This window comes from Electrona antarctica (assembly GCF_951216825.1).
Source record: "Electrona antarctica genome assembly, chromosome: 21".
Lineage (NCBI taxonomy): Eukaryota > Metazoa > Chordata > Actinopteri > Myctophiformes > Myctophidae > Electrona > Electrona antarctica.
The window spans coordinates 25,468,604-25,492,514 of NC_136802.1; the positions used below are offsets into that span (position 1 = coordinate 25,468,604).

Genomic DNA, 23,911 nt, shown 5'->3' on the forward strand with positions numbered 1-23,911 from the left:
TTCTTTTTTATTATATAAAGCTTTTGATATGTTTACAGACAGCACAGCTGCTTTTGACACACAGACCAGCATATTACAGGAGGAGATTGATTAGTTAGAAGTTAAAATATTTCTATGCACAGACCATAATACAACATTTTTACTTAATCTGTGTACTACAGTATGCGCAAGAACCTCATCAGCGGAAACATGGTCACCTCAGAATCGCATGGCCCCATGTGATGGCATTGCACACATGCCATCACGTGGGGCCTCCCACGCTGCGGGTGAAGACAGGACGAGATGAGACAGAGATTAGAAACTCTTTAGCTTGATTTACACATAGTTGTGTGCCGGTGTCGTGCACCGAAAATAGCAACATACAAGCTGTTGGCCTGCTATTCAAAGTATAAACAAAGTATAAATTAAGCAGGAAACGGCTTTCTTCAAATACAAAGTCATGGAGCAGTTGCTGCAACCCAAAAAATAAAAGAGCCCCAATCCGTTTCCAATTGACTGGGATTGACGTAATGTCTCAAGTTAGTGTCCAGACGTTCCGTTACAAGAGATATGTATCAGTCCAGCAAACACAGGAGGGTCCCTTCAGCCCAAAGGCACGCTCATTATGAATGTCAACAGTACATCACTTCAAAGATAATGTTGCCTTGTTTCTATGGATGTCATCACGATGTCCCACAGCACAGGCTGGACTCACCCAGCATTAGCAGTACAACTCATTGTTGAGGTTCCAGTTAAGTGCCCAGTCACTGAATAAGCATGGCAAGCATTTTAGACGATCCAAGCCAAGCCAAGGCCGTCCTTCTAGCTTGTTAAAGTGCAGCCAGTAAGACTAGTCACTTTTTGGCAAAGCCATTGGTTGTGTGTGTGCGTGTGTGAGTGTGTGTGTTTGAGTGGCCAGCCAACCACACTGTGGCTTGGTATGGCAATTACGGGTTTGACCATACAAACATTCAAACCCTCTCTCTCTCTATTTCTCTCTCTCCTCTCTCTCACACACACACAAGCGCACGCACGCACACACAGTCACACACACACACACACACACACACACACACACACACACACACACACACACACACACACACATACACACAAAGAGCAGGGTGGTCCTTCCCTCCATATGCTAGCTGTCCTAAAATGCTACACAGCAAGCCAATTATACTATTTTCCTCGCAATTTCGGGCTAATCCACTCAGGATGGACTTTTCTTCAAGCAATTATTCCATTGTGTGCAGATGAGACGAGTCTGATCCAAAACCCCAGCGGAGAGAGAGTGTAGTCCTGGTGAAGGAGAGAAAACATCGATCACAGGGTTGTTTGTGGCTGAGTGAGTCCTTGAGTCCACCTGACACAATTCTCCCTTTTGCCTTGTGTGGGGGACTCCCGGAGGTCCTTGAGGGGGTTCCAGGGGGTCCCCAGCTAAATGAGGAACCGATTCTACAAATTCCTTCTAAATCAGTAGTTCTCATACTTTAATGATTTTTCCAAAGATTTTCAAAAATAGCAGATCTACAAGCTTGCAGTGCGGCACAAAATGACGTGCTATGCGCTTGTAGATTATGAAAATGTTTCAGAACCACTGGCTTGATGCATCTGTCCTTCAATCGGCACAGCAGGAGTTAATTCCTCTATACTGTGCAGAGCGACAGCAGCCCAGTGTGTGTAGACAAACGAGGAAGTTGTACATTGGATCTACTTGTAATCCCCCGGAAACAACTGAGATCTGGCTTACAGTATGAAAATGAGCGGAGTCAAAGGTCCCCCAAGTTGTCGTAGATGATATCTGGTGATCTCAGCACAGGTTGGTTATTAGTCTGCTGGTTGAACCATAGTTTAGAAGGTGGGACCTTAATCTTGGACACTTTACTGTAGAGATCCTTGCCTGTGTTGCCATTGTTATTGTTTACGTTGCCCCCGGATCCCCCAGGTCTCACAGGTGGCGGTGGCAACAGATCCTTCCGCGGGAGAGCGCCCTTGCTGGGCTTGGGCGCCGTGGTGGGCTTGGCCCACCTCGGCGCTGTCGGCGGGCCGCGGTTTGGGGTGGAGTGTGGGGGGGAGTGTGGGGTGGAGTGTGAGGGGGAGTGCGCCCGGGGTTCAGAGTGTGTGTGAGATGGCGAGAGCTGCGTGTATGGCTGTGTGTACTGTTTCCCAGCAGAAGGGATCGAGTAGCTATTCTCCTGGTTGTAGTTCCCTTCCTGTCCAGAGGCTAGCGCCAGCTCTTCTGGTCTTCTCCAGCCTTCGGGGCGGGCTTCATCGTAGATGCTCATCGCTAGTGAGGTGGCTCTCGGTTTGGCGCAGCCCTCCGGTTCGTCGTAAATGTGTTCTTCACCTGAAGTGGGTGGCACTGGCGATGAGGCCCCTTCAGCTTGACCCCCTGGGGGGCGTCGATTACTGTTCCCCCCTCTGCTTCCTCCAGTCCCATCACTGTCCAGATCCAGGGAACCAGTCATCTGGGTCAGCTCAAAGTTCACCTGGTCGTACAGGTAAGAATACACCTGGTCCGCCGACTGCCTTCGTTGGTTGTCGTTGCCTCCTCCCAAGCCCTCGTCTCCCACGGGCCTGAGGCGGGGAGTCGGTATCGGACCGGACGGGTTGCTGCCCGGTAGGTTTTGGTTCTTGATACTGTCTACAGGGTCTGAATAGAGGCTGTCAGCACTTGGCGGAGGCAAGCGGACCGAGTCGGCCGGTTCTGAATACACACCAGATTGTTCTTCCACTGAACATTTACCCACCCCCACAGCACCATGCCTGGGAGACCTAGGGGGTGTGATCTCTCCTCCCAAAACTCCCATCATGGACGGCGGATCTGGTAAACTCCTCCCTTTGTGTAATCCTCCCTGCCCCCTCCCTCCACCTCCCCCGTCTCCTCCCTCTCTCCTCCCTATCACTCCGTCCGCAGAGCCTGGCTTGCTCCCTCCCGAATCCCCGTCTGGCTCCCGGCCGATGTTGTTGCCCTCGAGGACAATCCCAGCCATGCTGCGCAGGTACTGCAGCGAGGTGGGGCAATCGGGGTCAAAGGTGACGGGGCAGCTGAGGTGACGCTCCTCCGCCAGCGCCTTCTGTGACTTGATGGCCTGCTCCACCAGCTGGAAGATCTCGTTGCCCTGCTTGGTCTCGAAGGTGAAGTTGCCGGGACCCGAGTCACAGCGGCGACCCGCCTCGAAGGAAAACATCACCTGGGAAGAGGAGATACAGAGTGGAGGGTTAGAGTTCCAACTAGAAAAAGTGCCCCTCGGGGCACAGGTCTCCACCAGGAGGGTATGAGTGTTTGTGATAGATAGTGTATACCGATTTGTGTGATGGATGGATAAAATGTGTACGCTAGAGAAATGTTTTTTGCAAAAATCGGCCTCATGGTGGCGCTGTATCAGGCAGATGCGAAAAATGCAGGGCAAACGTTTTTCCTTGGCCTCTAGGGAGCGTGTATACAAAGTTGTACACAGATTGCTGCAGTTATAGGTAAAATCAGGAATTGGCCTGTTATAGCGCCACCATGAGGCTCATTTGAAAAAAATTAAGTGACATTCCGTCCTCTGCCTATTAGGAATGTGCATGTATAATTTCACGGAAATGGCAAGCTGTGTTCATGATTTGTGGCATTTTGTTCGAAACGGACCAATCCTGCAAGCTTTGGAAGGCAATCTTAGCCAATCGGGATGGAATATGGGAAATGGGACAGATCCGTGTTGATCACATGACTATAGAGATAGTGTATACCGATTTGCGTGATGTATGGATATAATGTGTACGAGTATTATAACGTAATGTGTTTAGCATAAATCGGCCTCATGGTGGCGCTATAACAGGCCGTTCTGAAGAATTTAGGGCAGAGGTTAGTCGTTGGCATCCAGGGAGTGTGCAGAGTTTAGCATCTGCCAGGCCAACGGTGCCGGAGATTAGCTGTACATGGACGGGACACACGGACGGATGGAGTGCAAAACATACTCTCTTCTGTGGAGACAATTAACTAGCGCCGTACATTAGTCAAATATTTAGAGGTGGACGTTAATGGCAGTGCTTTGCGTGACAAGTGGACTTAACTATGCCCTCTCAGAACCTTACCCTAACCCTTTAAAGGGATAGTTCAGAATTTTTTAATTTACGCTGTATGAAATACTTGCCATTAATATAGTGGTTAAATTGCAACTGTATTAATTGATTGCCCGTGGTGGGAGTTCTGCTCTGGTTTTGGTGAAATATTAAGTAGTTCCGGTCATTTTGTGGGGGCCACGCATTAAAAGTAAATGAATTCACAAAACATGTCATTTTGTGCTCCCCACAAAATGAACGGAACTAAATAATATTCACCAAAACCAGAGCAAAACTCCCACCATGGGACTCAGGCAATCAATTATTTCAAGTATTTCCTTCAAATTAAGTTAAAAAATTCGGAACTATCCCTTTAACCACACCACACCCATGCCTAAAGTTAACCATACTAACAGTACTTAACCTTAACTAAAATTGCTTAATTAATACATTTTATTACCATCTATTTACTTATCATCCCAGTACGTTTCCATGTAGTTACTCAACTAGGAAATTAAATAGTACTTACTATTTATTTCTTAGTACTTTGCAGACTATATTTGTTTATCATCGACTTTCCTTACTTAAATGACCTGATAATTAGGGGACTATAAAATAAAGGATTACCAATCATACAGTAGCCATATGAATATGAGCAACACAAAAATGCCAAATTGCATGTAACGTTATCTTCAGAAATGCAGCGTTGCGTGTTTCAAGATGTGTGAAGGGAGTGGGTGTGCACAGTGCTGCGAGTCTTACTGTATGTTGAATAGCACAAGTGTAGTCATTGTATTTACAGTAGGGCTGTCATGAAATGTTTTTGTTCATTTTAACTAGCTGTTATGACAGGCATATACATTGGATATGCTACAATGCCGGCTATGGCTATCATTTCTAATATTCAGTGGTGGGAAAAGTACTTAAGTAAAAGTATCAATACTGCAATGTAGAAACATTGTGTTATTGTAAATTGGAAACACTAAGTAAAACTACCTCAAAATTGTACTTTAGTCCAGTACTTATACCTTGTTACTTTCCACCACTGCTAACATTGAATCACTCTAAAGATACTTTCAGATGGGCATCGATTCATGCAGACGTTGTCGTCTGGATCAACGACAGGTCTGCTCACAAGGGGCGCGACAACGCAAGCGTAAAAAAAAAAAGAAGCTCAACAGAATCCAGTTCTGGTCAGGTCAGTCGCGGGCGTGTGCACCAAACGAGCAAGTGAAGTGCGTGACAATTTCACGGGACCGCGCCCACGTACATACGCTTACATTGTCGCCCCTCGACTTCTCCGCACGTACAGAAAATAAAATCACACCCGTGTGAACTGAGTGGTGTAAGGTCTGTCTGACGTAATGAAATCATGTCTGACGTAATGAAATCACACCCGGGTGTGATTTCATTACCTGGCTTTGTTTGTGCAGAAAAAATGAGCATGGTTGCTATGTTCACCCTGTTCACCCGGGTGTGATTTCATTACGTCATTACAACAGGGTGAACATAGCAACCATGCTCATTTTTTCTGCACAAAAAAGCCAGTTGTAGGAGTGGTTTACACCACTCAAAAATACGCTGGTCTCATTGAAAGTTAATTAATAGGCGCGTTAATCACTGCCCGTTTGAAAGGACCTTAATGCTGTGTGTGTCTTATGTGCACCCACCCTGTCCCGTCCGTATCTCCGGAGCAGCTTGTAGGGCCAGACCAGAACGTTCCTTTTGGTCTTGGCTTCTTTCAGGACCAGGGAGTCTCTGTCTGCTTTCAGCCAGTAACTACCTGACAGGATGCAGCGCTCGGACGCCTCGGTGCGCTGGACGCTCACCCAGAACTCATTCACTGCAGGAGAGAGGAGGAGTTAGCTAACACCTTCACAAGGAGAAGAACAACAAAAGTCTGTTTAATTGAATAGAGAATCAGAAAACATAATATCGCGAGACATGGCCAAAGCATTTCCAGGGGTCCCGACTCCCCAGCCAAAAACATTGAGAACCCCTGGTCTAAAACAAAGGCCATTAAAGTGAAGACTGATTCAGTGTGCGTGTGTGTGCGTGCGTGTGTGTGTGTGTGTGTGTGCGTGTGCATGTGCGTGTGCGTGTGCGCGTGCGCGTGTGTGTGTGTCTGTGTGTGTGTGTCTGTGTGTGTCTGTGTCTGTGTCTGTGTGTGTGTGTGTGTGTGTGTGTGTGTGTGTGTGTACTTACCCTCCTCTCTGGAGTAGTAGATGAGATTCTCAGACATCTGTAGGTCCTGAGGCCCTCCGTTAGAATCTGGAGCTTTACTACCCCCACCTCCCTACACACGCACGCACGCACACACACACACACACACACACACACCATATTAGACAACGGATTAATATGACAATTCGTATGCATTCAGATTTGTGTGTTATGTGTTGTCATTTCGACCGAAGGTCGCAGTTAACTATGGAATCGAGCATTTCCCGTCAGTTAGTGTGTCGGGCACCATATATGGTGCCCAGGTCTCGTGACATCATGTGACATTAGGGATGGAGATGTGGAGACCCTGATGTCATAGTAAATGTGACCTGCTGTTGCAGTTAAGCCCATATATGGAGATCCCTGATGTCATCACTATAGAGGGTATGCGCATGCATAAAGTGAATGGCAGATCGAGTGGCAAATCGAGTGACAAAGTGAGTGACAAAGTGAATTCATTGTTGTTTAAAGTAATTTAATGCAATCAAATAGGACTTTTCTGTTTGGATGTATGGGCTGTCAAGGCCAGAAAGTAGTTTTTTGCCACTCAGTAGGCGTTCCCGCATAACTTCCGGGTATGATGATGATGTCACGTGCATACCCTCCATTGGGCAGCAACTCTACATCAGACCTTAAAACTCAAACCCTTAGATCTCCATATATGGATATGTCAGAACCTGTTCTGACATTCCATATGTTGATCCTTCCCCATCCATCCTTCCTCTTCGATGTCTCCCTTTTGACTTATACCTGTCCATTCAAACTTTGGGCCTGCCCCAAAGTTATTAGTGCAGCCGCGCCCGGCAGCCGGTGAAAACTAGAGTTCTCAACAGGCCCACCTGTCCATTCAAACTCTAGATGGGCCTGCCCCAAAGTTATTAGTGCAGCCACGCCCGGCAGCCGGGGAAAACTAGATTTCTCAACAGGCCCAAAAATTAAGGCCCAGCCAGCCCTACCTTGGCCCTCATCAAACCCTGTACACTCAAGAGAATGTCCCCACTACCAGATCTCCATATCCTGTATGGAGCTCACCTGTTCTGACATTCCATATTTTGACCCTGTACACTCAAGACATGCTCCTTATATGGCCAGTACAGAATTAATTCCATGTTGATCTGACCCCCCAGGCGTCTTACTGGTAGGAATATGCACCGTCGTCTCGTTTTGAATATTGTAGGTCAGTGTGTGTGTGTGTGGGCCTGTGGGGACAGGAACGAGGAGGCGGGGGAAGTCAGGGAAAGACTGACCGGGGGACCCATCAGGGTCTATACTTATACAGGCCCCCTCCTTTCTTTCCCCCCGTACACCACTTCTCTTCGCCAGAAACAGGCAATCTACAAACGTTTATCTTATTCGTATGTTTGCAGACTTTCGTCTATTATTATGACATGCCCAGAATAGGAATGTCAGGGTTAAGTGGTTAATAGCATGTATCCACCACGGGCTCCTCCTTGTGATGTTTTGACAGTCAGGGAATACAGACAGAGGGTGTGAGAGGATCATTGTTAGACAGCAGACACATGTGTTGTGTCCTATAGAGAACAAAGTGGAGTGATGATAGCTCCCACACTGATTTACACCAAGTACATTTATTCCCTCTGGCTTCTATCTATGTACATTCATATTCACATCTGTTCATCTGTGGCTTTCCTCCTTTGTGTACACCGTGTGCTTGCCTGTCCACAAGTGTGTGTGTGTGTGTGTGTGTGTGTGTGTGTGTGTGTGTGTGTGTGTGTGTGCGCGTGTGTGTGTGTGTGTGTGTGTGCGCGCGTGCGCTGTGTCTGTGCACGTGCATGCATGTACTGTGTGTAGGTAATAATAATAATAATAATATCTCAAACTTATATAGCGCTTTTCTGAGTACCCAAAGACGCTTTACATGGGGGCAGAGGTAACAACAAAATAAAAACAACTTTATTAGAAGAAAAAAAAATGAAATGAAATGTAAGTATTAGTGTTAACCAAGGATAACCACATGTAAACAATTAGAAAGAATTATGCAACCCTAGTGTGTGTGTGTGTGTGTGTGTGTGTGTGTGTGTGTGTGTGTGTGTGCGCCACTGCGGATCCAGCTGATATCACTTTGGCAGTAGTATCAGCAGGCAGTAAAAACAGTACACACACACACACACACACACACACACACACACACACACACACACACACACACACACACTATACACACTATACACACCACACATGTGTCATTGGGAAAATCATATTTCTCAAGCAGAACCCCTTCCAACTCAGCAGCAAATTTGTAAAAAAAATGTTTGTGTCATGCTAGTTACAGAACACACGTGTGCACGCATGCACGCACACATGCACGCACACACTGCACAATGCATTAACCGCAATACTACTGTACATTGACCAGAGTCCCCCAGAGGTCTATAATTGGTCCCTCCTTTTTCCCTCTACACCAAAACTTTCCACTAGATCTGACATTTCTTTCAAAGGTTCTCTATGGTTCTTTAAGGTGGTGATGCATCTGCATGGTAATTAGCATCAGTAGTGTAGTGTGTCTGTATTGGGGGTAGTGGTGTCTGTTCTTTTTATAGCTGTTAACATTCCTTAGAAATTAAATTAGAAAATTGGTCGGAATATTGAATAATAATTTTCAGTAATCTTAGTGAATAAAATTAAATTTTCTCCAATCTGTATGATAAAGTATGTTAATACAACAATAACCTACACAATAGGGGTTGTTTTGGTCTCCCTGCTCTTCTATTGAGACATTTAGATCCTGTGTCTACTGTCTAGGTTGGAAACGTTTTGACAAAGACATTTTGACCTGAAGGTCAAAATTCTATTTCTCCCCAGAGCAAGCAGGCAGGCTCTATTAGCTCAGTGGTAAACATTTTAGCACTTGTTTGCGCAGCAGCAGCTAGAAGCTAGAAGCTGCTAGAAGCTGCTGCTGATTGGCCAGGCCGTTTTGTGGCCGGGCATCAAGTCTGCCTGAGAGTTCCCAGATGGGAGCAGGAGGGGGGAACCCAGTGTACTCTCTGCTGCCCCATCTGGCGGAGTCAGGTTAGGGAAGAACAGGAAAGTTGCATAGTGCAGTTTCAAGTGATAGAGTAATTCACTGGAAAATGACAAATTGTAAACTGTCAGCCTGTACTATATGTGCCAGCAGTGTTTTGGCAAAGTCACTTGACTTGTGCTGCAGCTAATGTTTGCTCCATAATGGTCCCACACTGAAGAGACAGCTAATGTTGCTCCATAATGGTCCCACACTGAAGAGACAGTTAGGTTTTGTTCAACCATTCAGTTCATGTTCAACAGTTCAACCACTGTTCATCAACATCATCATTTATTCATTTATCCACTGTTTTCAAAGGAACATTTGCCTTTATTCACAAATGTCATGTGCTCTGCCTTGTGTAATCACACAAAAGGTGTTGATACCATGGGTCTCAGGACATCCAGTTTCATTTGTGAATTCAATGTAATGAATTAGTATAAATGAATCGGACTGAATCAAATCGTAGTAAAAATTTAACTGTTTCAGAAAGAATCATAGTCAGTCGGCACACACACGCACGCACGCGCACGTGCGCACACACACACACACACACACACACACACACACACACACACACACACACACACACACACACACACACATGTACCGGTATCTCTTTTTCCATGCATGCAATCTTATCTCATGCCATCTTCTCAGAGCTTACGAATCGTCCCACACACTTCCTGAGCCCTCCTGGGGGGTATAGGCTCAGCTGTAAAACTACAGTAATACACCACATCTGATAAGTGTCTGTACAGTTTATCATGGTGCATGTGTAACTGTCACTAATACTATCATTGTAGCGTCCATCGCTGAGTGTTGTCCGCTAATTAGGTCACTGGTTCACCTCTTGCCTACGTGTCGAAATATCCCTGAGCAAAACACTTAACCACTAACAGACTGAACCCCTAATGCGGGGCTGTTCAACTGGCAGTCCGGCCTCAGCCCCATGGGTTTCTGACAATGTGGCCTCCCGGCCTGAACAATTTAGTTGAATAGGCCTGCCCTGACTGCCCAAAATAGCTCCGCACCAAGCGCTCATCATGACTGAGCAGCCATGTTCCAAGTTCCCTTCCAAAACCAATCCCTATGGACAATAAGCATTTGATCCTTTTAACCACTTGAGCCCTATATATACATCTATATGTCATATGACGAATAGTGAAAACAGCCTATGCTAGCCTATGCTGACATGTCCAAAATAGGGGTTAAAACAAGTTAAATAAGCATATAAAATATCTACCTGAAAGGCAATATCGCACATGATCTCCACCCACTGGGCAGTCACACTCTTCTCCGCTGCAAAGACATGCGTTTTGTCCACCGTCTCCACGCAAAAGGCGGCCATGTTTTCTTTGGGGCAGGTCTCAGTGACGGCGGGTAGGATGGAGATGCACTCCGACAGGCGAATGATCTTCTTGTCCAGCTTACGGGTTTTTTCGTTGGTCCCGCCTCCTCCCCCTGCGCCGCCAGACCCACCCCCGGCGCCCGACGGCGAGTCGAAGAATTCGAGGCGGGCAATGCCGTTCTGACTGGCGGGGTAGAGGACGAACCAGTTCTTCTTCCATTTCTGCTTGGAGGGAGGGTTGGGGGGTTGACGGGGAGAAATAAGACAAAGTAAAGTTAGTAATGCAGTGGCACATCATATACATACAAAACAGCCTTTATGTAATTTTTTTATTTTTTATTTAAATTACGAATGCCAAATAAAAAGTTAACATTCATTCTGTAAGAAATCTAACACAGTTTTACAAAACGTTTCCTGTACATTCATTCAGCATATGGCCTTGGCTAAAGCCGTCGCCTAGATTTAGCCACTACTGCTGCTACAGCTAGAGGCAATACCCCAAATAAGTGCTTCTGGGCCAATGTTTAGTGTTAGCATGTTTCAGTATTCACGTATAAAACCACAAAGGGGAACAAAACAAACCATGAGACCAAAATGTATCAGTTGGCCTAAACAACCACTGCTGGAAAAACGATTATGAGGGGAAAAGAGCCCAAATAGACACACGCAGACCAAAGCCCCCGAACAAATCGAAAAAATTACAAATATAATAATTATTAATTTTGGTCACGTCCCCTTCCCTATCACCACATGATTTCTTGTTGTGTCTTTCCAACGTGTGCTGTGGGTGGCTTGAGAGGATGGAGCACCATTGTTACAGCGAGATTGCTTTGCTGCACTTTAACTTGACAGTTTGTATAGTGCTGCAGAAGTAAGGAAGTCCCAGTTAACAATAGCCTCTTCCTCCCCTGGGAGCCGCAGGCAGGGATATGACCAACATGTCAAATAATGCCACCAAGCAATAGGGGGATACAGCTGTGGCCCTTGTGCGTGTGTGCGTGAGATGTTTAGCGCTAACAATGGCCATAGTTACACCTGTGTTGTCACTATGTGTATATGAATAACCCGATTGATATTTGTGACAATTCAAATCACAGGAAGATGAGTAATTATGCAATAATCCCAACAATGTAACCTAACATACAACAACATTAGAGGGGTTGAAAGTGTTATACTGTGTTGTTAAATAGGCCTATATTCCAACAGCAATCATTGCTATAAAGTGTTTGTTTAGTGACAGTGTTTATTGCCGCACAATTCATCGAAAATGGATCGCAATCTAGATTCAGACACCTATACAATCACATTTCTAAATGTGAGCAAGAATCATTGCACTAGTTGGCTGTCCAATTCATTTTAGTTACTTTTTCTACAAGGGAGAGAGACTTTTAAGAGATGTTTTAGTCAAGCACTTTGATGTTAAAGCCACAGTAGTTGGCTCCAGGTGTTCAACTACAGCCTAAAGACAATAATATGTTCATGGAAAAAGTGAGAATCGTGTGAGAATCGTGATCTCAATTCTTGTGGAGGAAAACCGAGATTCACATTTGAGCAAGAATCGTGCAGCACTAACAGTGTCCTGTTCCCTGTCTCTGAAATTATTTTTGACACCAAATGTATCCAATAAGGAGAGAGAACTCATACAGGATAAACAAGAGAAACTAGAAGTGATGAAACAGAAAATGATTTGGAATCAGAGCACTGAAGCTGATAAATTACCTTTGTATGGTTTTCTCAACAGATTGGAAATGAAATGAAATGAAATGAAATCTATATTTACCCAGGGTATCTGGGCTAAGCTCAAGAACCTGTTTCCAGCCAGGCCCTGCTCATAGAACACATTTCATCGTAGTGGTGCCTTGTTCAAGGGCATTTCAGCGGTGGTAATTTTAACGTGTCGGACGGCTGATTCGAACTGGGAACCTTCCGGTATCAAGACCGCGCCGCTATCCGTTCGGCCACCGCTGCCACTAAAGACGCTGCCACTGGATGACATCAGTATCCCCGAGAATGTATTTTCCATTTACTAAAGAGGTGGAAAGTCACTTACAGCACATTCTAGCTTCTGCTACAGCATGTTAGTTCACAGGAAAATCCTCAGTGAGTAGAATGGACCCCTGTGGACCTGCAGCCTCATATCTATGACTGAATCCGTCATGCTGATATACCGTTACAGTGTGAAAGCAATCCCTCTTGTGTGATATTGCTACATACTGTATGCAGTATATATTCATTATGGGTGATGTTACCATCAAATAGCCTGATCATTTGATTATATAGGTCACAGTAAGGACCTCTTCAACTTTAACCCAACAATAACCTCTCTTACACCATCATGTACTCAACAACACGAATGCTAACAGGAGGGCAAGAGTTGAAAAGGAAGTTATTATTGCCAAACTGGTACCAGACTGCACTGTCTTAAATCTCTTTTCATTGTGACACTGAACAAACATGCTGCCATATCCTTCACACAATACAAGATCCTGGAACTGATGAGGCCTTATATTCTGTGTGTGTGTGTGTGTGTGTGTGTGTGTGTGTGTGTGTGTGTGTGTGTGTGTGTGTGTGTGTGTGTGTGTGTGTGTGTGTGTGTGTGTGTGTGTGTGCGCGTGCGAGCATGTGTGCGTGCATCCGTCCGTCCGTCCATCCGTGCAGCATTTGTGTGTGTGTTTAGCTAAAAATAAGCTCAGTTATAAGACAATAACGTCATACAGCATGACAGCTGTGCAAACATATCGCTTGCATTCAAGCCATGCAAATTGAAAAGAGGAAGAGGCAGAACAAAAGAGGTGTTATTTGCATGCACTGATGCTCTAATCATATAGCCACGGGGGCATACATACATACATATGTTACTGTCCCTGTATGTAATGTATACTGTAACCTACACAATCTCTGAGACCTGTCGCCATGCCAGTCTCTGCACTACAGGCCATCACACGGGCACTTTCACTTTATGTATGCTAGGGAGGAAGGGTGTCGTCCTAGTCTGAATTGCCCACACACACACATGCCAAGTTTGGCACCGGATGGTCGGACGATGTCCGAGTTATGCCAGGGACAGATTTTGTGTGACACACAGATAGACACACACACACACACGCACACACACATTCTGTAAATTATAGACTATGATGAATACACTCCACTGCCGTCAAAGTGGCATTATCACTTTATGTATAAGACTGTGATATGACTATGAATAATCGTTCCACACATGATATCACTTGATATCTGCTGATAAGTGATATCTGTTACTTTGCCTTCTTCCTATTTTATTATAGGCCTTAGGCGTATTTGATATTGTTGTTTTGTTATTTTACTTGCCATTTTCCTTTTCTCATGATGATTATCTTCTGTAACTGCAAGCTTTACGGATAATTATTTCACAGACTATTTTACACCTATAATCTTGTGGTGTGGCATCAAACTTGAATTTAAATCCATTTGGCATCCTGAACTTGGCAATGTGTATTGTTTATGAGACTGTCACAGTATGGCCATATATTCCCATATATGGGCTTAATATTGATGACAAACCAAGGATCTCCATACCGTATATATGGGCGTATATATGGGCATAACAGGGATTGTATTAGGGCGTCATCTGGGAATGCCCATATATGGACCTTTTTTTCTTTTCTTTTTTCTAATTGACGTTTTCAGGCCTGAAACTAAACAACAATATATTATTATTATTATTATTATTATTATTATTATTATTATTATATATTGACATTCCCATATATAGCCTTAATATTGATGACATCAGGGATCTCCATATATTTGCATAACAGGGATTATATTTGGGCATCCCATATATCAGCGTGTGCACGCATCCGCAGGGGGGGCAGACTGCTGGGCGAGTGCTGTCGCTTTGGCATGGGATCCAGTAGACAGACAGGAAAGTGGGAGAGAGATGGGGGTGGCGACATGCAGCAAAGGCCGTCGGGCTCGGGAGTCGAACCTGTGGCACGCCGTCACTAGGAGCCCAGACGGTTGAGCTAACCGTCTGGGCCGCATGGGATCAACTTTAACCAAAAAATGCACAAACAGGTATGGCCAAGGTTAATTTTCATGGCCAGTGTTCATGGCCATATATAGCGTATCTTGAGTGTAGAGGGTTTGATGATGTCAGACTGACATATGATGGACTGACCTCCATATATGGGATCTAAGGGTCTCCAACTCTCCATGATGTCACGTGTTGTCACGAGGTCAGATCCATATATGGAGATATAAGTGTCTCCTTGATGTCACGATGTCACGGTACCATATGGAGACGTGGGTGACTAACTAACTAACGGACGGGAGATGCAGGTTTTCATAGTAAACATGACCTTCGGTCGCAATAATCACTTACTTTTCAACTGATTTTGACCCAGGGACCACCATCCTGACTAAGAGCAACCTGGGGACCACCACTATTGGGTCGGTCAAATAGGCCTACTGCTGGATTTTGTTCATGCTGTAACTAGTAACTACGCTACATTTGGTTTGTTCTATATATATCCTAACACCTTTTATGTGTTTTATAAATAAAGCACTTTTAAACTGATGATGGCCAAAAATAACACTGGTTAAAACCAATGACTTAGCTCAGAAGATAGTTGCAGCCCTATGTAATATGCACGCTGCACAAAGTCACTCTCGAACACACGCACAGGCACACACATGCAAGCACACACACAATTATACAACACTCCCTCACAGACACACAAATGCAAAGTAACTGCCAAAAAGGACAGGAAATGTGTGGGACCGTCATTACCCAGGATCCTCTTTGTTTCCCGCTAATGACTCCAGAGTGTGTACAGTATTTGTCTGCACACATGTGCATGTGTTTATGCTTGTGTAGGTTCAGCCAGGTTTGTGTAACATTTTTATTGCTCCATATACCGTTGCTTGGGCAAGACATATCTAAAGCTATCCCAAATAAGGTAAAAGACCGTTATCAAGCAGCAATACAATGAGTGGAAATTATGCAAAGTAGACACACCACCGAGAGAGCGAGAGAGACTTCCTTAAACTACCCTTCTTCTGCTCATGCCCGTGTGTGCGTGTGTGTGTGTGTGTGTGTGTGCATGTATATTATGTTAATTTCCCCATTTGTGCAGCTGTGACATTAGAAAACAATAAATAACTTTCAGTATAATGACATTGGCCTTTACGTTTCTTTTGTGTGTGACCTTTTTCATCCCAAGTGGGAACTTCGGTTTTCGGCTTCGCCCAGCTGAGTACTGCCCACAGTTAAGTGTCTTGCTCAGGGACACTCCTGACACATTGCTGAGGTCTGGAATGGAACCTTGGACCTCCAGGACCTCTGGCTTCCCAGGCGGGCTCTCAGCCATTCAGCCATGACTGCCCCCAAAGTTCATGTTCAACTTAGAAGACACCGTTCTGTCTTATCAGCTAACCAGTAATCTTCCTGATTAGATGATAAGACAGAACAGTGTTGTTGATGTTACTGAACTGCATGCTCAATCATGCTGCTCATCTTTTTCTAATATTTATTTTTCTAATTAGCATATTTGATAACTTTTTAGATTAAGTTTGGGTGTGTGTGCATGTTTTCATCTTTAAATGTTGTATCCTTTGTTGTACAATGGTGTCATGCTAAAACAAAATAGCAAAAATAGCCCATCTATTGTGAATCTGTTATTTGAAAATCTACTATTTTATTATAATTGATTGTTTTTTTATAACCAATTAAATCGATTAACTTTGTGATGAGCTGTGAGCTTGTATTTCTTCTATTTACTGAGCATGACACCGGCATGCAACTACAGTATGTAATATAGATCAGGCTTTAAGAGAAAACTTCTCAGTCATTCCTTTGGGATGAAACAGAAAGAAGGTCTGACGCATGGACACGTTTATCCACACACTGTCTGTCATGTTCCCATGTAAACCACACCAGCCTATACCACGTCTCCTGCCGCCACAGACAGACCAAACTCTGTGTGTGTGTGTGTGTGTGTGTGTGTGTGTGTGTGTGTGTGTGTGTGTGTGTGCGTGCGTGTGCGTGTGCGTGTATGTGTGTGTGTGTGTGTGTGTGCGCGGTACAGGGACAGACCGCTGCTTTGACCACATGTGCTGCTGTAACCTCAGAGCTTCCCCTACTTATGCTACTCCTCCAAACCAACATGTCATCATCCTGAGGAACCAGTGGTAGTTTGTGCTGCACTGTAGTGCAGAGGTCAACACAGCGAGCGCATGCAGGGCACTGTTTACATGCATTCATGTTCATTCTATTTATCTCTAAGCCCACCCCACTCCAAATGAAGTGACACTCAAGTCAGACTGAAGCGTGCGTTTGTCGCATTCCAAAAATAAATACTGGATCTACAAGTTCACAACGTGGCATATTGCGACGCAGTGTTGTGAGCTTGCAGATCGGAGTTTCCATGTGCGATTATTATAGTGTTGAAACTTTTATCCAGATCAAGGACCCTCATCATGGACCTCATCATCATGCACCTCATCATTGGACGCTCACAGCACAACAGGAAAGAGTCCTGGATGGAGTCTACACAAGAATGCTACGAATGGCACTAGGTGTCACATGGACGGACTACATCAGAATTTCAGAAATGTGGACCTCTATGGGGACCTACCACGGGTCACAGGCGAAATCAGAGAGAGAAGGATGAGGCTGGCAGGGCACTGCGTCAGGCACCCAGAACTTGAGGCAAGTAAATTGACTCTATGGGAGCCAGCCAACCCAGGGCAAAGCCAGGAGGGGAAAGAAAGAAGTGCACCACCTACGTACAGTACAGTAGACGCACTGTGCCTTCTATCTAACATAAGGACCTGATGTTAGATAGGAGAGTGTGGAGAGCAGCGATCCAGGAGTCCTGAGTTGGTGTTGGCTAGACCTCACTCTCGCAGTAACTAACTAGACAAAGGACCTGGGTTTCTCCTTTGGAGATGGCCTCAGTGGAAAAGGTCTGTGGATTAATGTTAACATCGAACTTGAATGCATGAATTTCATCTGCACACAAGGACACGGAAGGACAATCATGAGGCAATTCAGTTACACAAGTCCGGTAGAATGCCATGGGTGCCTGGATGGTTCACAAGAACGTCCAGTTCCAATCAGTTCATGCAAGAATTAAACTTGTAAATTGTAACTGCCCTTATATCCACAATACTTTGTTGTATGACTGAGACTGAGACCGAGACGTATTTTCAGCTGGAAAACGAGTTGAAGGTCGTTCAGTTAGCTTATAGTGTCAAAGAAGAGATGAGACATGATTGTGCTGTGCACCAAATTTCCACCAAGGCCTGCCTAAACTCACTGTAAATAAGTTTCCTCCCCAAAGCATTTTATTAGATGAAACCACATTACATTAGTCTGTTTGTATGATTTAGGTAGCCTCAGGGAAGTAAAAAGTGTGTGTGCCTGCGACTGCGTGCATGCATTTGTGCATGCATGCGTGTCTGTGAAAGAGAGAGAGAGAAAGCTAAAGGAAACTCCTCAGCAAGTTGAACTAATTTATAGGACTGTTCATTCATTTTATATGGATTTGATTTGATGTAATGCATGAATACATTTATTAATAGCAACGGTTAGTAAATATAGAGATGAGGAAACGTTCAGTCATACATCAGATTTATTGAGAATTAATACCGGTAGTATAGTTTATTTTGGTGTCTAGGCATTGACATTTTTGCTGCTATACCTTAAAGCTTAGCAAATGAGAGAAGAAAGAGAGTCTCTGTGATAATAGAAAAAATCCCCCAGGGAAATCCAGAATCAGAGTCTACAGGTGGAGATTAGGATGGAGGTGGGGAGACTGAGGAAAATTGAGAAAATGGGGTGGTGAGGTGACATGATTAGTTTACAAAGTAGCAGGCAAAGCTTTGTTAAAGACTATGATTTGCTGAGTAAATGATGAACAACACCCTGAGATATCAGTCAACATTTGATCTGAAATCTTATTTCTTTTTTTGGTTGGGAATTGGTATAGGAACCCCTTGACAGTGACACAACATTAATATGGACACTTTGGGTGAGGTTCCATACTAATTGCGATTCTGTCAATATTCATATTCAAAATTATTTTGTGATTTATGCATATTTTTTAATACTGCACGTTTTCTTTATCACTTAAATGTAGATAATAGAAATACTGTACTGTACTCCCAGCTTTTTGTCTCCACCAGGCCGAAGGCATGGGGAGAGAGTATGTTTTGCACTCCGTCCGTCCGTGTGTCCGTGTATCCGTCTGTGAACTGTACTGTACTGTACTGTACCGTACTCCACTGTACTGTGCTGTACTCCACTGTACTGTACTGTATTCCACTGTATTGTATTCCACTGTACTGTATTCCACTGTAATGTACTGTACTGTACTGTACTCCACTGTACTGTACCGTACTCCACTGTACTGTACTGTACTCCACTGTACTGTACTGTACTGTACTGTACTTCACTGTACTGTACTGTACTCCACTGTGCTGTACTCCTCTGTTCTGCTCTCTTCTCTTCTGTACTGTACTGTACCGTACTGAACTGTGCCATACTGTACTATACGGTACTGTACAATACTGTACTGTACAATACTGTCCCATACTGTACTGTTCCATACTGTACTGTACTGTACTGTACTGTACTGTACTGTACTGTACTGTACTGTACTGTACTGTACTGTACTGTACTGTACTGTACTGTACTGTAGCATACTGTGCTGTACCGCGCTGCTGTGCCCTGTGTATGTGTGTGCGCACGTGCGTGTGTGTATTACAAGTCCATGGGCACTGTCTCTGCGTCACTGTCTCTGCGTCACTGTCTCTGCGCCACTGTCTCTGCGTCACTCTCTCTGCGTCACTGTCTCTGCGTCACTCTCTCTGCGTCACTGTCTCTGCGTCACTGTCTCTGCGTCACTCTCTCTGCGTCACTGTCTCTGCGTCACTGTCTCTGCGTCACTCTCTCTGCGTCACTGTCTCTGCGTCACTGTCTCTGCGTCACTCTCTCTGCGTCACTCTCTCTGCGTCACTGTCTCTGACTGTCTCTGACTTTGAACTTTCAAAGTCGACTTTGAAATGTTGCCCCTAATGGCTCGTACACACGATATTTGCTCCGATTATGCTGTCGGGGAGCATTTTTGGCGCTCGCCGACAAAACCCCCGATCTGACGTAAAATCGGGCTTTGATCGGCGTACTTTTGCTCGCTGTGTGTGAAAGGAGCTGCGAGAAGATCCAGCGCCGATAAAAGCGCTCGCCGACGCCTCCCCGACCATTTCTGAACATCTAGCACGTTTGATATTTGTCTCCACCAGGCCGAAGGCATGGGGAGAGAGTATGTTTTGCACTCCGTCCGTCCTTGTGTCCGTGTGTCCGTCCGTCCATCCGTCTGTGACCAGCTAATCTCCGGCACCGTTAACCCGGTCGATGCCAAATTTTGCACACACACTCCCTGGATGCCAACGATGAACCTCCAGAACGGCCTGTTATAGCGCCACCAGGAGGCCGCTTTGTGCAAAACAAGTTTTTGGACAGTACGAAACGGGTCTTTCAGATTTCTCAGACTCCTGATCCAATCCTGATTGGCTAAGATTGGCTTCCAAAGTTCGCAGGAGTGCTCAGTTTCAAACAAAATGCTGCAAATCATGAACACATTGTGTGATTTCCGTGAAATAAACTTTTCAGGAGTAGCCCTTTTGTTTGCTTTGTACAAATCGCCACAACTACTCAACGCAGCGTCCGATTGTGGTGAAACTGTGCATGCGTATTCCCACTAGGCTTTGGAAGAAATTCCACTTGACAGTTTTCAAATCAGCCTCATGGTGGCGCTACAACAGGCCAAGCCACGTCACACACACACACACACACACACACACACACACACGTTTATATTGCTCCTAAACATTTTGCCAAACATCACACTCACACTCCTATCCTCCTGGTGGAGACCTGTGCCCAGAAGGGCACTTTTTCTAGTTAAGTATGCATTCAATTTGATCATGTCCTCAGTGCAAAGTAATCAGCTTCGACAAGAACTATAAAACCATGAAATTATCATATTATAGCTACGGTACAGTCTCCAATTTAAAAACATAGCTGCCAGTTCTGTTTAATGTCCATTACTCAGTGAGCTCCAGGTAACTTAACTCCAGGTAAGCTGAGCCTTTCTTTCTGATCAAATAACCAGCACCCTACTAGCGTCCCTCCCTACTCAGGCCAGGGCACGTCATAATTTGGTCAGGTGTGACTGTGAATAGCTGTTGTGAATTTGAATGCATTCATTTGTATATTTGTGTAATATTTGTTCTGTCTTTTCAGATGCAAAAAAACACTGCACTGCTGTAAATACCTGGCCACTAGAACGCAATAATCTTAAATTATTGTCAATATAAACCACACCCACAAAATCATATGTTAGCCCCATAAGGCTTAAGGGATACTTGCCAAAGAGTTTACTTATAGAATAAACAGGTTGCGCCACCTGACATTATTTGGGCGAAGGAGTTAAAAATACTAGTAATAAAAATGATAATTTCATTTAAAATTAGCACATTGTTCCAGACAAAAACATGCTTTAGATCAATTTTGAAGAATTTAACAAATACGTTTTGAGAAACTTTATTTGTCATTGACCCCATAGCCCAGGCCATTTGTTCACTTGCTGTCATAAAGTCAGACTTTCACAAACAGAAACTGTGGTTGGACGTGGCGGCTAGCCGGCTACTCAGTTAAGTCACATTTTCCGACACGTGGGAACAGGCGTGTGTGTGTGTGTGTGTGTGTGTGTGAGTGTGTGTGTGTTTTGTCCACTGACAGCCATAAAAGTTAGTATAATTGGTCCTGCTGCATTCTTAACCAGAATGTTGACACTTTGACATTCAGATTACCTTTTCTTTTCTACACACAGTCTAATCCAGCATTAGCCAGCCATTTTCTAATATAATTTCTAATATATATATATATACTTTTCAAATAGTGACAATTGAGGACAAGCTCACAATATGCATTGTAAGCATGTAGATCTTCAGCTATTTTAGCTTTCAGGTTAATTCATAATGTATTTTTTGTACGCTTGGGCACCGGGGAGACAACGGATTTGAGATGCTACTTTTGCGTTTATTTTATTTTATTTGAAATCTTAAAAATATAAGTTTTGGATATACAGTACTGTATGTTATGTATGACCACTCTAAGTTCGACTCACTCTAAAATGCACTTAAATGTATTATAGTGTAGAATCATTCTACTCCACTTTGCTCTCGAGTCTAGTTTATTGTATTCCAAATAAAAGCATGGAGACATGTTTCTGTACTGACACGACACTTGGGCTGGTTGTTTCAGAGCAGGAAATGAAGCCTGGATGTTTTGTTGCCCATGTCATATGACCAGAAAGAGACAGACAGAGCGAGAGAGAGAGAGAGAGAGAGAGAGAGAGAGAGAGAGAGAGAGAAAGAGGTGGAAAGACAGAGCGAGCGAGAGCGGGAGAGAGAGACAAAGAGCCCTTTACAAATCAGATGAGTTGACTTCTTATCCTGTGCTCTGTGACAAGGTTGCACTGAGGCCAAGAATTAACACTGATACACACACACACACACACACACACACACACACTGTCACACACTCTTTGTGCCAGCCTTCCAGGCATGCCACAACAAAGTCTAACCCTAAACCATTAGATTATACCTGCCACACACACACACACACACACACACACACACACACACACACACACACACACACACACACACACACACACACACACACACACACACACACTGACACACAACCACTTGCCCTTGCTTCGCTGGGTCAGGTAGAGTGTCAGCCTTATTTTGGTCTCTACTCCCATCTCTATTACAGTATTATGTAATATGTCATACAAATGTTTACAGATGAGTAACAGATCATGAGAAAGGGGGAAAAGGAACATCAGTGCCAGTGTATGACCCCTCAATGGGGATTTAATATCTATTTTAGTAGTAGTTTTCTGACAGATGCTTTTTGAAAGAAACCAGTGATTCTTGTGATTCAGTTGATGTCATAATAGTCTGGCAGCCCAGTTTGGTATGCATTATTATGCCCACACAACTCAGAGAGTTACAGACCTGTAAATGCCCATTAGGACTGAACCCCTGCTGGGGGTCCCCGGACGGCGGACCCCACTCTGAGAAGCAGCTGGTCTAGCCTAATAAATTCACGTTTCTGGTCGTAAACTTGTGAAAGCAAATCCTGTACACTACAGGTTGAAATAGAGTGGACTCTAGGGTAGCAGACCGTATGCTTGCCTCAAATCCCTCCCTATCCCCTCAACAACAAGTTCAACAACCAGTGATGCAGGCAGCAGGCTATAGCCTATATACCCTTGGGCAAGGCATGTGTGTGTGTGTGTGTGTGTGTGTGTGTGTGTGTGTGTGTGTGTGTGTGTGCGCGCGTGCGTGCGTCGTGCGTGCGTGCGTGCACAGTGACACAACAGCCAACATCAGAGTGAGACCAGACCAGTGAAGCAGTCTGATTTAAGTCTTTCATCTAGGTCTGGTGTAGGTCTGTCTTTGAAGCAACTGGACACAATGAGTTGCCTGTAATTGCATCAATATGTGAGCTATTTGTCGTGACGCAGAGCGGTCCCTGGCTACAGAGTTGCTTTTCGGAAAAGCAGAACCGTAATTTAGTCCATCGGGACCGATTCGGGCCACACGAACAGAAATATCTTCCACATTTGGACTTACCTTTCCAAACTTCTGGTGCTGCACATAAAGTTGTCCCTCCTTGACGTGGGTATCCATCCCCCTCCTCACACAAAAACAAAAACAAAACCTCCACTCCTCCCGGCCCCTCTCTGGACTCTGCCGAGATCTCGATCGAGGGTTTCAACTTCAACTTCACCTTAGATGGAAAAATAAAACGTGGTTTTATGTTTCATAATATAATGTCACACCACCACCTCCACCAACTTCCCCGTTGTTGTTTTTTCTTTAACTTCGCCGCTCTCCAAAAGTTAAAGACGCGTGTAGAATAAATAAAGTGGTTGGTTTCACGAGAAGACTTCATAAATGAGGTATTATCTTATCTAACGTCCGTTGGTTTGTGGGTGTATGTGTGAGTCTGTGACTGTGCTGCCTGCCATCGCCGCTCCCTCTTCTCTTCCTCCTGCGTCTCCTCCACCACCACGCGCACTGCTGCGCAGACTGGCCCTCCTCCTCACTTCACTTCTGCCCGCGCGCACCACTGTTTTTTCTTCCTTTTTTGTTTTTTATATATGTTTTTTTCCCCCCCCTTTCTGTCATTTGAGGACATTGGCAGCAAACATAACGTA

The 23,911-nt window shown here is 44.7% G+C and overlaps 1 protein-coding gene across 1 annotated transcript; it reads right to left on the minus strand.

The window, feature by feature from the left end:
* Positions 1-23,689, minus strand: dok1b (docking protein 1b). The gene is made up of 5 exons (XM_079491061.1): positions 23,325-23,689; positions 10,521-10,847; positions 6,235-6,325; positions 5,700-5,872; positions 1-3,176 (listed from the first exon to the last, which is right to left on the minus strand). Exons 1-5 carry the CDS (start codon positions 23,379-23,381, stop codon positions 1,752-1,754), a joined length of 2,073 nt encoding a protein of 690 aa, XP_079347187.1. The 5' UTR covers positions 23,382-23,689; the 3' UTR covers positions 1-1,751.
* Between the last annotated feature and the right edge of the window lie 222 nt (positions 23,690-23,911).